Here is a 13,315-nt window from a genome sequence, read left to right as displayed (position 1 = left end):
CCCCCGTTATTTCCCAGCATGTTTTGTGTCTCCTTTGCTCTTATCTCCTCCTCTATTGTATTCTAAGTGTTTGTTTACTTCTGTGACCTGTGCTTTAATTATTTTTATCCTTATCTCTCACATTGCTTTTCACGGTTGCCTTGAACAAACTAGGTAGTTTATAGACATTGGGTGAGTTTACAATTAAGTGAAACTGCGGCTCAGTCTTCTAATTTTTATGGAAGCAAACAAGAAATGAAGTCAGGTCCCAGGGAACTTAATAGGTGTCCAAGATTATTTCCTCTTATAGACTCTTTCTTATATTCTCTTCCCCCACAAGGGTTTTGTTAATTGGAGTTGATTTTCCTCTTTGGAACAACCTAAAAGGTTAGTGTGAATTGCAGGAGCCTCTGATTACTTTAGAAATTCCAGGACCTCTGCTCTGTTTGTTACTCTTTTTCCTAGGTGTCCACAAAGATGTCGCTTGTTGCTGTGCCCTTCTACCAAAAGAGACACAAACACTTTGACCAGTCGTACCGTAATATTCAAACAAGGTACCTTGTGGATGAATATGCAGCGAAAAAGTAAGTTGTAATTCACTGATGGGGCAGGCCGAGCCTTGATTACGAGCTTTGTTTGACTTTCAAGGCAAGAAGCTTTATCCAGTCCCCTGAAGCCTGGAGGTGAACTGGTTTAGCCGGGGAGGTAGGGAGGGCCGTGCTCCCCGATGCCCGTGTCCAGAGCCAGACGGGGAACATGGCTGACCCGGCTGCACAGCAAACTTTGTGTGGGGCACTGCATGGCATCGTGGTAGGTCCTGGCAGATCCTAGTAGATCCTGGCAGGTCCTGGAAGATCTTGGGAGATCCTGGCAGATCCTGGTAGGTCCTAGGAGATCCTGGTAGATCCTTGAAGATCTGGCAGATTTTGGCAGGTTCTGGCAGATCCTGGGAGATCCCGGCAAATCCTGCAGATCCCGGCAGGTCCTGGTAGACTGGCTCTTAGTGCCTGGTTTAGCTCATGAGTCGTGGACCTTCAGTAATTGCTCCTTGACTTCACTCTTTTTCACGTGCCTTCCAGAGCTAGAATCTAAAAGGTCACCAGGCTTCCCTGGTGGCGCAGTGGTTGAGAATCTGCCTGCCAATGCAGACGACACAGGTTCGAGCCCTGGTCTGGGAAGATCCCACATGCCATGGAGCAACTGGGCCCGTGAGCCACAATTACTGAGCCTGCGCGTCTGGAGCCTGTGCTCCGCAACAACAGAGGCCGCGATAGTGAGAGGCCTGCGCACCGCAATGAAGAGTGACCCCCACTTGCCACAACTAGAGAAAGCCCATGCACAGAAATGAAGACCCAGCACAGCCATAAATAAATAAATAAATAAAAATAAATAAAAAATAAAAAAAATAAAAAAAAATAAAAGGTCACCAAACAGCGAGGGCAACGGGAAGGAAACCCATGGGAAAGAATGTCGGTGGGACAGAGTTAATGGGGGCCGAGTGAAGATCGATGGAAGCCCATCTCAATGATAATTTTGCTACGTTAATAATAATGTTGCAAAAGGTAGACTTTTTGTTCACTGCCTGATAGGCTGGTGTCAAGCTGCAGGCTCATCTGTGAGTTTCTGAGGTTCTGCGTCTGCAGGGGCCAGCGGCACATGCCTTGGCCGCCCACGTTTCTGTGGTGTTAATTTAGGAGGTGGACGCTGGGCACGGGCTCCGGCCTCAGGTCCCCGTCCCCAGCCCCCGTATTTAGAACCGCCCATGGTCTTTTGCGGTTAGCTGCCATCCTGGTAACAAACAAAGCCAAACATTCTCTGCCCCTCCCAGCAGCCTCAGGGAGCTTTGGATCCCTTAAGATATATATATATATATAATCATGGTCTCAGGCCAAAAGGGCCTGGAAGGCACTGGCTGGCCTGAGGGAGGGGCAGGGGTGTCGGGCAGCTGAGTCTGGGGGCGCGTCCCTGTGGGGGATGGGCCTGTGCAGTCGGGCTGGAGGCCACACTTAGGGGTGTGTGTATGTGTGTTCACATGTGCAAGTAAGCGCATACATGCAGGTGTGCCTGTAGGCATGTGCATGTGTGTGTGTCCCCACGTGCAGGTGTGGGTGCCCTGCATTTCGATGATGGTTTGGGGGCGTGGAAACGGAGTGATGTTGTTTGTGACGATGCATTTTTACACTTCTCCACCACATGTGATTTTTCCCATGTTCGCCAAGGCGCGCTTCCACCCAGACGTCTTCCCAGAAATCTGTCACTCAGAAGTCGTCCTCGCAGAGAGAGTCCAGCCGGACGGCACCGGGGGGGACCACCTGCAGGTTGTGTGCCAGGAGGGTGAGCTCCGCGCTGGAAGAGGACGAGCAGGAAAGGAAGCACAGGTAACACCCTGCCCTCTCTGCCTGCCGCCGGGCCAGCGCCGGGGGGCTGCGCGCTGCCCCGGGGCCTGGGCAGGGGCTCTGCAGTCAGAGAATGAGGTGGGGGGCATAGCTGAAAGGGGACATGTGCAAACTGGGAAGGGAACACTTGCTGCAGTGAAAGCCACGCACGACCGTTTTCAGTCGATTCTTATTCTCCACTGTCATCATCTTGATTCATCCCGACAAGGAAATGACTGGGGATGGATTTTCTGCATCCTCGTGCAGAAGAGAACCCTGCGGTCCAGAGGACCCACGGCCACTGTCCACGCGTTGCAGCTGGATTGGCCTCAGGCCTCTGTCCCCTCCCCCCAAACTCACTCCCTTTCCCCAGAAAGCACGCTGGTCACATTCGGAGGCCTCGAGACCTAAAGGTCTGAGTTGGAGTTTTCGAATTTCCACCACCAGCCTCTTCGGCTACTAAGGAACAGCTGTGAGGCTTGAGACTTGAGTGGGGAATCTTCCAAAGAGAGGCCAGGATTCCAGCCACGTGTCCGTGTGGACACAGAGCTGAAGGGAGGGGGTTCTGTAGACACTCATGCTTCACATTTCTACAGACTCAGCTCATGGGGAATATGTCACAGGAATGGGGTGGGTTACTAAGAACGTCGGTCTTAAAATTATTTCCAGATCACAGAGCAACAGGTGGTCAACTGACTTGGATCTTTTCAGAACAGAGTACTTGAGTGTCTCATGTATACTTCATTTCGTATCCACTCTGTTTCCCCCCCCCACCTTCTCCTCCTACTTATTTCTAGAAAGTTTTCTCTGTATCGCTAAAACGCTCAAAACCGGAAGGAAAATGAGATTTGGCTCAACATGTTTCAGTCTGAAAGTTGCACTATGACTAAGGAATCTGTTTAGTAAAAATATTGTATAGCTGAAAAGATTAGCCTTTATTTATTTATTTTGTATTATTATTATTTTTTTTGCGGTACGCGAGCCTCTCACTGTCGTGGCCTCTCCCCTTGCGGAGCACAGGCTCCGGACGCGCAGGCTCAGCGGCCACGGCTCACGGGCCCAGCCGCTCCGCGGCATGCGGGATCCTCCCGGACCGGGGCACGAACCCGCGTCCCCTGCATCGGCAGGCGGACTCTCAACCACTGTGCCACCAGGGAAGCCCTAGCCTTTATTTTTTTAAAAAATTTGAATCATCTTTTAGATGCCTTATGGGAATTTTACCCTGAAAATTTATTTTATTGTCAAGTGAAGACTTCTTTTGTAAAAGAATCACTTCAGAATGTGTACATTAAGAAGTTGGATTTTTATGTGTTGGATTATTTCAGAAAGGGTTCTACTATGCCTTATGTTTTGGCACAGGGAGTGAGAAGACCAGAGCTTTATAATTTTATTTTAATCGGTTATACCTTGGCGTGATCTTATCCCATAAAGTTCCTATTCCTCAGTTTCCTGGGGTGAAATAAATGGGGAAAGTAAGCTTGTATTAATTTGAACAGTCAGGGAGTGGGTTACCATGATTGATGTGGTTTCAGCAAAAATGACTTTTGTGACATTCCTGGCTGTTGGAAATCTTCCTAAAACACATGAAGCTACTCTTGCAATAGCAAATCTGACTCAAGAATGTATTTTGATTCTTGATGACTGATTATAATGTTACTGTGTCCCTGGAGCTCAGGGTAAATGTCAGTCCCTCTGGGCAAGTGCAGTGGATATAGGTCAGGGCTGTGTCAGCTCTCCACGGAGCCCAGCACCCATGCTTTGGGATTCTGCATTTTAGGACCCTCACAGTATTTCATTCTCACAACCCATGTGCATATCTCCCATGTGAAAGGTCTTATTGAAATTAGGTCTTTCCTCCTTTAAAAGTAAATCTAAGTAATTGGAGGTTTTGGTGAGCTGGGCCGGAGTTAATGGAGATTTTATCGCAACCCCTGCTCTGTTCCTGCCATGCGAGGGAGCCCGGTGTAGGGTGATTTGAGGAGTTCGATGAATTCCAGTCCTTATTATGATAATTCCCTACTCTTGCTGGCCTTAGGCGTTACTGAAAGTACGTATTTATTCCTTACCTCCTGTGGCAGATGTGAGTTTAACCTACAGGACAAATCGGTCCTTGGAGAGAGATGAAGTTATGGGTTCATCAGTTTGAGTTAAGCTATGTCTTCATGTAAAATAAATACCAACGAGGCATCAGCGTGCCCTGAAGGGTCTGGAAATGTCCTCCTGGAAGATACAGGGGATTAGAAATGTCCCTTTGATGCCTCTACTTCTGTCCTGTGAAAAGTGGGCCTCCCTGCGTTATGCAGCCGTCCGAGGGGCTTGTCTTTAGGGCACATGCACGATGAGTGACATCATTCTGCACAAGGGGGCAGTGTCACAGTCACCCCATCACAGACTAGCAGGGGTGCCTTCTCAATGTCCCAGATCACAGTATTTGGGGCTGGGCCGGCCAGGGGGAGCAATTCTAGTTCTAATATTTATCATAAAACATTTGGGGCTGGCGGTGCTATTGACAAGTGCAATTCACATAGACATTTTAAACGAGGTCCAGGTGGGACTTCTGAGCCTTTAAGCTTATCAGGACAGTTTGCCGCACGAATAGAGATTTGCCTTTGCTTACGCCGTCATTTAGTGGGATTCACTGCAGACAGGAATGCTCGGTTCCTGCGAGCCCTCTCAGCAAGGCGCTCGCTGTTTCTCCCACAGGGACCTACAAAATCATTTCTGTGCGTGTGGCTCCATGAGTGAAGGGGAGCCGGGCAGCTGGGATGAGGGTGATGTGATGGGTGTGCACATGTGCCTAAAACTCTCCTGCGTGGAGAATCACCATGAGCAGAGGGTGTGGGGAAAGGCTGGAGGGGCGAGGAGATGACCTCTAAGCAGCGAGAAGATTGTAGGCGTGTGTCCGGGGAGGGGACGCAGGCGGGTGTGGGTGGGGCTGGGCTGGTCGGAAGTGAAGACGAGGCTGACTCAACACTCACTCGGGGTTTAGCTTTTATTATAGTTTCTATCTCCGTGGTTCTGCCTGAAGAAGCTGCAGAGTTTCCTGAGACTCTGTTCGATCTCCAACTTCCCGGACACCTGACACCAGGCCTGCGATTTGCGCTGTGTCTGGAGAAGCGCGGGCTGGTAGTCAGGGCTGCGGGAGAGGCTGGGGAGCGGGGGAGCTGCCTGGGTTCTAGGGCGGCTTTCCCCACGCCGCTGGGCCACGCAGAGCAGCAAGTCCTCCAGTCTGACACCCCACCTTTATGAGCCACGTCCACCTGGTCCCCGCCTCCCCGGCTGCACCCTCGATGCTGCCGTTTTCCCATCCCAGGCAGCCCAGGGAACAGCAAGCCTCTGACTCTGCTGGGGCCTCGGGAACGCGGTGGTGAAGGAGGGGATGGGACCGGGGAGGGGTGACAGGGTGGCTGGACGCACCGCTGGGCCGGGCAGTGCCAGGATGTAATCTGTGGAGCCCACAGAGGTGGCCCTCGGGCCAGAAGGGAGGTGCCCCTCATTTCTCTGCCCCGACAGATTAAGAAGCTGCTGACTGTATCCTTTTACTTTTTCTAGAATACAGACTTATTTCTTTTTTTTTTTTTTTTTTAGCAAACAGGGTTTTTGGCCAGCCTATTGGTGTGACAATTTTCATTATCTTTAAAGGTATTTGGACATCACCCAGCTCTTCTTCAGACAACTCCTGAGGCTGCAGTGTTTCCTTAGTTGACAAATTTATGGTTTCTAATGATGTGGGCCTCTCACTGTCGTGGCCTTTCCCGTTGCCGGACGCGCAAGCTCAGCGGCCACGGCTCACAGGCCCAGCCGCTACGGGACTCACGGGCCCAGCCGCTACGCGGCATGTGGGATCCTCCCAGACCGGGGCACGAACCCGTATCCCCTGCATCGGCAGGCGGACTCTCAACCACTGCGCCACCAGGGAGGCCCAGACTTATTTCTTAATTTGAATCTATTAGTTCAGAAGGCTTCACTTCAGTCTTAAATTCACTCAGAAACGGCAGCCTCTGAGGAAAACGAGTGGGTGCTGTGTGTCGCCGCGCAGAGGACAGCTGTGGCCAAAGCAGCAGAAGTGGCTCCTGTCCCACCCTCTCCTCGAGCCCACTTAGCAAGTCCCCGGGGACTGCGTGTCTGGTCCCAGGCCCTCGGTGACCAGGCGCCCTTTGCCCGTGTCCCGAGAATACTGTGGCGTTTTGGCTTCTGCAGGTACCAGTCACTGGTGGCTTCCTACGGGGAGGCCAAGCGGGAGCGTTTCCTCAGCGAGTTGGCCCAGCTGGAGGAGGACGTGCACCTGGCCCGCACCCATGCCCGGGACAAGCTGGACAGATACGCCGTGCAGCACGCGGACAGATACGGCCTGCAGCACGCGGTAGGGGCGGGCGGGTGCCGGGTGCAGCTGTGCCGTCAGCACGATGCCTGCGGGCCTGGTGGTGGGAGCCTTGCGCCCCTGGCACCCTGACGTGCTGCTCCCCGGGGCAGGTGGACGACGGGCTGGCCTGGGAGAGGCACTCACCTGAGGAGCAGCTGAGCAGAGCCCCCGAGATCCTGGTGCAGCTCCGGTCGCACACCATCTGGGAGCAGATGTCTGTCAAGCTGTGCTTCACTGTGCAGGGCTTCCCAACCCCCGTGGTGCAGTGGTGAGTGGGGGCGCCTCCCAGGGGCGGAGGCCCCGCTGCTCTTCCTTTGAAGGATCTGCACCTGAATGGGTGGAGAAGCTCCACCTGCAGGGAGTGCGTGGCACCTACTCCAGGGACCGATGCTCTTGAAACTCACCAGGAAATGCGTGCGTGAAAACACACGGAGGGGCCCCTGGAAATCCGGAGGGGCCCCTGGAAATCCGAGGCAGGCGTTTTCATTTTAGTGCAATTGACGCAAATGATTTTCCGAGGACTTTTATTGAAAACCAGGTTCCCGGAAATGACCTGTGTTTACCTGCAGCTCTGCTTTTACTCATGTAAGTGGAGACCCTAAACTCCAAGGCTCTGGAACCACAGTGAGAGGGTTCCTCGAGCCTCGTGTCGCTGAAAATTAAATAAGCCCCACCGACACTTTTAGTTTCAACGTATGTTGCTAAAACTCACTTGTCTATTCATTTATTTCCCACTTGCTGGTACCGAGTCCCCAGGGTCTGTCGTTGGCCACAACACCGCGCTTTCACGTGCGTTCTGGGTTAGGGCTCTCAGCAGCAGAGCAGAAAAGTAGTGCCTCCGCCCTCTGGCTGCTCACGAGTCGGGCCGGGGAGGCTGAGAGCCGCCCACCCTTGCCCTAGGGGGAGCCGTGGCCCTGCTGTCCTGGGGGGACACCGAGGCCAGCCTCCTCCAGGCAAGGTGCAGAGCAGTTGGGTCTCTCCATGTGCACTACGGCTACGCTGCGGCCTCCCTCCAGAGGCTGGGCCAGGGCCTAACCAACACTGGTTACGTTTTGTCCTTGGAGTGATGTATCCATTGTTCCTAACAAGTTCCAGGGGACCTTTGGCCCATGCTCTGTCCCATGCAGGTTGAGGGTTGCCCAGGTAGTCTGAGTCCTGCAAGAGCCACCTCCCCTTAAACAGCCAAGAGTGGGCTCTGGACCTTTCCCGTAGCTGCTCCCGCCCTGCGATCTGAGTGGTGAATCAGGCAGAAGCAGAGCAAAAATGTGCTGTGCTGTGTGTGTGTGTGTGTGTGTGTGTGTGTGTGTGTGTGTGCGCGCGCGCGTGCGCGCGCGCGCGCCCGCCCACTAGGGACGGCGGGGGATGGGAAATAGGAAGGTGGGGACACGTGCAAAACAGCCAGTCGACCTTTACGCTCAGACAAGTGTTTCCCTCTTTCAGGTATAAAGACGGCAGCTTGATCTGCCAGGCAGGGGAGCCAGGAAAGTACAGGATTGAGAGCAAGTACGGGGTGCACACACTGGAGATCAACAGGTAAGGGCTTGGTGGGCATGGCTGTGCCCCAGCACCTGCCCAGGTGATCAGCTTCCCAAACACAGAAGCGGCGGTCAGCTCACACCACATCTGAATTCCACGTGTCGTACCTGGTGTTTCTGAGTTAAATATTGGTGGTAGAGGCTTCCCTTTGTTTCCTTGGGGTCAGGCCAGAGGGATGTGGATTCAGTGGTTGGTTCTGCGGGGCTCCTGTTCTGGGAACGAAAGGAGAAAATGGCCTAAGGAAGGACGGCAGTGCCAGGTGTGAGGGCCGCGGGGAAACGCACAGACACCCTCACAACCTGCTCAGCAGCCGGGCTGCATCTCCTGCAGGTGTGGGCAACAGTTCCTAAGCTCAGCTCTTCAAGGAAATATGACCTTTATTTTCTTCTCATAGCAAATTGAAAACATGCAGTAAATACAGATAACTAAAAGAAGGTAGAGTTCATCCGTATTTCCAACCTCCAGGGTCGGTATTTTGGTGTACTTACAGCACTGCTGTTTCCCTTACACAACACACGTGTAGAACCGTACAAGCACATTTTGATTTTTTTTTTTTTTAACAAAAGTGAGATTCCGCTGTTCATTTACTCTCTGCTTTTCTGTATACACAGCTTTTATTTTTTACAAAAAGGTCATAACATTATGCAGATTAATTAGGACAGAGCCTAACAGGTTACAGTTAAGATTAAAATTTGTGTCGAGTCATAACCTTGTCTAGGTAAATTTGAGGCTGTTTAGAAAAGCTGGAGGCCCTGGCCCCATGGGCCCCACTGGCACTGTTTATTGAGAACCTACTCTGTGCCCCACACAGTCTAGGAACTTGTGTTAAAGCGACCAAAACCTCGATTCCTGACTTGGAGGTCCAGAACATGGCGGCAAGCCTTAAGTGTAATAAAAAGGGAATCATACAGTAGATCAGGGTGATGATACTGGCTGCAGGGGTTGGGGCATATGGTCTGGGGCTGGGGCAGGTGTGGTGTTAAAGGGGGGCCAGGCAGGCCTTAGAGGAGAAGACATCTAAGGGGATGGAGGAGGGGACAGAGGCGTGGGGCGGAGGCTCCGAGAAGGAGCCTCCAGACCCCAGGGCTGCAGCAGTTGGTGGGAGTCATAGGACAGAAGGGTAGAGATGTCACCAGCGCCGTGAAGATCACCCCGGCCCCTGTAACCGTCACAAGGCTCTTACTGGGGGCAAAGGGAAAATGAAACATCTGACTTACGTTTCCAAAGGGTCACTGACTGCGAACGGATAGTAGGGCAGGCTTGGACAGCTTGGCCGAAATTCAAGAAAGATGGTGGGGCTTGGACCACCGTGGATGAGGTGGAACCAGTGAGGTGGGCGGGGACCGATTTTGAAGTTAGAGCAGTAGGATTTGCTGATGGATTGGATGTGGGTGTCAGTGAAAAAGAGGGGTCGGAATCAGCCCCAGGGTTGGGGGCTCCTGCGTCAGCTGGGGTGCGGAAGGCTGAGAGTGGGCGGGGTCTAGGCATCCCACTTTCCTTCAATTTCCAAAACTTCCAGAAATTTCCACAGGCAGTAAGCCATACTATCTAGAAAGAGAAACTTTCCTTCATTTTGAAGAGTATTTTTATTTGGTGGTGGGGGGGGGGGGGACTCTTTTCTAACCTGGGGTGCCCTAGCAACTGGTTGGTTTTCAAGCTGAATTTTAGTCATCGTTTTGAAAAGAGAAACAAATTCCCTTTCTCAAGTATGAAAAAGTCCTGTTCACACTATGTTGGCAACTTTTAAATTTGTACTGGGAATAAGAGAAGCTTTGAACCATGTGAACTAAATCAGTGAGGCCCCAGTATATCCAGGTGTCCTCAGATATATTACTTGGAGTTTGCCTCAGCTTGCAAAGAGCTAAGGAATTTGGGACAAGGAAATTCCTGAGACTAACTTTTCTCTCAGTATTCTTACCCACATTGGGACATTCTTAACAGATGAAATGTAGCTAGTCTTCAGAAAAAAGAGCCAGGGGGAAGCCCACAAATTACAGCTGACCTCAGCTGTTCATTCCAAACTGCTGAGTTACCATCATCTGACCTGTGGCCGGCTAAGTGGTGAGGAATATGCTGGCTCCTTTGCTCCACTGGCTGGGGAATGAGCTCTTTCTGTTACAAGAGTGACATTTATTCCTATGAATATTCTTTGGCCACTGTCGCCGAATTCTTGAAGTGCCGAAAAGAGAGCTTAGTTCCCTTTGGTACTGTTCGAATTTAAGCTGTAGTTGATACGATTTTATATGCTCATTAGATTTTCTCTTGGGACTCATAGGGTGAGTTCTATTTCTTCAAAGAATTTTCATGCTGCTCTCGTGTTTTTATAAAGGTGCTTAGAACATCCTATCTTGTGTTTTATTCTAACCTCACCTCTCTGCGCTCCCCACTCCTCGCAGGGCGACTCCAGGGCTAATCTCTTCTTGCACTTTATTTTTAGACTTTGATATTCAAATTCTACTTTGAATTAAGTTGTAAATCCCGTGTTAACACCGCTTAGAGTTTGAGTACCTGGGGCCTGACTACACAAGAGAAATTCAGGTGCCACTTAAACGTTTGCCTGCCCCTCTTTAAAATAGATGAAGTGTTTTTAGTTTCTCCCCTGGAGTGGTTTTGGGAGCATTTCAGACTGAGACTTTGGGCTGCAAACGTGCCCCATGGAAGTTTGTAAACATTGAGACCAAAGGATACCACCTCTGTCTATTCTGGGATGAGGTCCAAACAGAAAGTAAACCCGTTTGCCCCTTAATCACTGGCTTGCCATTTCTGACAGCATGATGAAGAGGCTTGAAGTAGACTCTGTGGGCTGGTAGAGTGCTTCTCCTAGTGTGGCCTCGGGAAGGAGAGGGAGATGGGGGGCCCCTGGGCTGCGGTCAGGCATGTGGGTCTCCAAGTGACCTGTGAACAGAATTTTAAGTTGGGCACAGTCTCCTCTGAATCTGCAAAGTCCTGCCTGCCTGGTCCCTTGCTGTGCCCTCTGTCCGGTGCCCCCAGGTGCCATGCTTCCTGCAGCCCACCCCCTGCAAAAGCAGCCAACAAATATATATAAGCCCTCCCCCAATACACGCACGTGTGTTTATTTATAATCTATATGTGTTCTACTGTATTTTACAGAATGTAAAACATTTACAAAAGAGACGTGCAAAAAGAACGACACAAAAGTTAGCGTAACCGGAAGTTCTAACTCTCGCCTGCGTACTCCCTCAGCCGGGTGCGCCCCGCCTGGGACCTGTGGCAGTAAATCAGTGGGTCTGGATGTTTTTAGGGGGCATAGGCTTCTTTACAAATCAGATGACCCCGTGGAGCCTCTCTTTTGGATAGGTGCACGTGAGCAGGTGTGCACGTGTTTGGTGCGCCAAGATCCTGCCTCCAAGGCACCTTTTCCCCAGCCTGGTCCCTCCTGCTAAGTACCAAGTGCTAGCTGGTTACCTGACCGGCTATCAGCGCTAGAGTGTTAGGTACGTCTGCCTCCGGGGTCCTAATTCTGTGAGTTAACCGAAGAGCAGCTCAGACTCCGGCGGGAGACGCTGCTGTCCAGGTGGGCTTGGTGCCTGGGGCTTCTCCTGCCCCTTTGCGTCACAAGCCTCCTTCTTGGGTTCCTCCAGCTGTTCTCAGCTAAGAAATGATGGAGAGCAATTCACTGCGGTTCTCAAAACGCTTAGAAATCCATGCTGTTTCATTGGAATGTAAAGGCAAAGGAGAGGACCTTCTCCGGGGAGGGAAAGGGAACCTTTTTCGAACTTCAGTCCAAGAATTCAGCTATACATTTCAATTAATAATATACACAGTTCATACAGTACTATACAGTTGCAAAGTATTTTCAAATGCATTGTTTTATTTAATCATCAGTGTCCCCCAGATAAAGTGTAGGTATTCAATAAACGTATTTGAGAAGTTTTAAATACATACTATTTATTTGTCAAAAAGTCAGTAGGGCTTCCCTGGTGGTGCAGTGGTTGAGAGTCCGCCTGCCGATGCAGGGGACACGGGTTCGTGCCCCGGTCCGGGAAGATCCCACATGCCGCGGAGCAGCTGGGCCCGTGGGCCATGGCCGCTGAGCCTGCGCGTCCGGAGCCTGTGCTCCGCAACCGGAGAGGCCACAACAGTGAGAGGCCCTTGTAACACACACACACACACACACACACAAAAGTCAGTAGATGAGACTTATCAGGCTGGCCTGATGAGGGCACAGATCTGAAATCAGAACTTGTGGCTGATGACTGCAGTCTTGTAATAGTCTCAGCAAACATAATTTTGCCCCGGCTTTTATTCTGATTGTACAATATTGAAGAAAAGTCCTGATTCACAGCGATTAATAGTCGCAAATGGGAACATTAAGTTTGACCTTGAAATCTCAGAATGTAATTCAGTTAAGCAGGGAAGGTGTGAGCTGCTCTGCCTGAGGGCCGTCAGGGCAAAACAAGTCGAGCGCGGCACAGAGCTGTGTCTGGGCTTCAGTGAGTGGCCAGTACGTGGTGTGTCAAGGGCGTGTTTCTACTGTTGTTTTAAAAACTGCTGAAATTCGTATTGAAGAAGAAATTGGTAGCACGTTTGGGAGATTTGGTTTAAAAACTATGGGACACAGTTTGGAGACTACCGAGACTAAGTAACGTCCAGAAAGGCCTTTGAGGGAGGTATTGAAGAAGACGGAGACAGGTTTATGGTGACGGATGGACACACTCTGAGTGACGTCTGTACACAGTCTTCTCGAGCGCTCGATGTGCTTCAGGCACCAGTAACCTCCTCACTCAGCAGTGGGTAGCGATGCTGACCAGCTGGGCCCGGGGACAGCCTTGGTTCAGGTCCAGCGGGGGGAGAGCCACTTCCTGTGCTGGGCTGCCCCGTCTGTGGGCTCTGGGTGGGATGTCTGTTTCTGCCTTACGGCTCCTGCTTCTGAGTCTGTGTCACAGTCAGGTTCCATCCCAGCCTCCAGGTCGGGGGATTTGGTGCGGCAGTCTGTGCAGGAGCCTTTGCCTCTCCCCAGCATTGTTCTGGCTCCCAACTCCCCAGCCCATGCCTGTGGGCGGCCCAACCCTCCGGTCTGTGGGGGCGGGGGGGGGGGGGA

General features: G+C 51.6%; 1 protein-coding gene across 1 annotated transcript in view; it reads left to right on the top strand.

Annotated features, from left to right (window-relative positions):
• Positions 1 to 456: 456 nt before the first annotated feature.
• The window catches only part of MYOM2 (myomesin 2), a 77,089-nt gene continuing 64,230 nt past the window's right edge, over positions 457 to 13,315 (top strand). Inside the window, exons 1-5 of the mRNA XM_007470028.1 lie at positions 457 to 563; positions 2,199 to 2,357; positions 6,555 to 6,717; positions 6,828 to 6,985; positions 8,158 to 8,250. Coding sequence (XP_007470090.1) covers positions 457 to 563; positions 2,199 to 2,357; positions 6,555 to 6,717; positions 6,828 to 6,985; positions 8,158 to 8,250 — 680 coding nt within the window. The remainder of the gene's footprint in view (positions 564 to 2,198; positions 2,358 to 6,554; positions 6,718 to 6,827; positions 6,986 to 8,157; positions 8,251 to 13,315) is intronic.

The sequence above is a fragment of the Lipotes vexillifer genome, unplaced genomic scaffold (assembly GCF_000442215.2).
Source record: "Lipotes vexillifer unplaced genomic scaffold, Lipotes_vexillifer_v1.1 scaffold1980, whole genome shotgun sequence".
NCBI lineage: Eukaryota > Metazoa > Chordata > Mammalia > Artiodactyla > Lipotidae > Lipotes > Lipotes vexillifer.
Note: the sequence above shows the minus strand (reverse complement) of the source record. Positions and strands in the feature narration are given on the sequence as shown.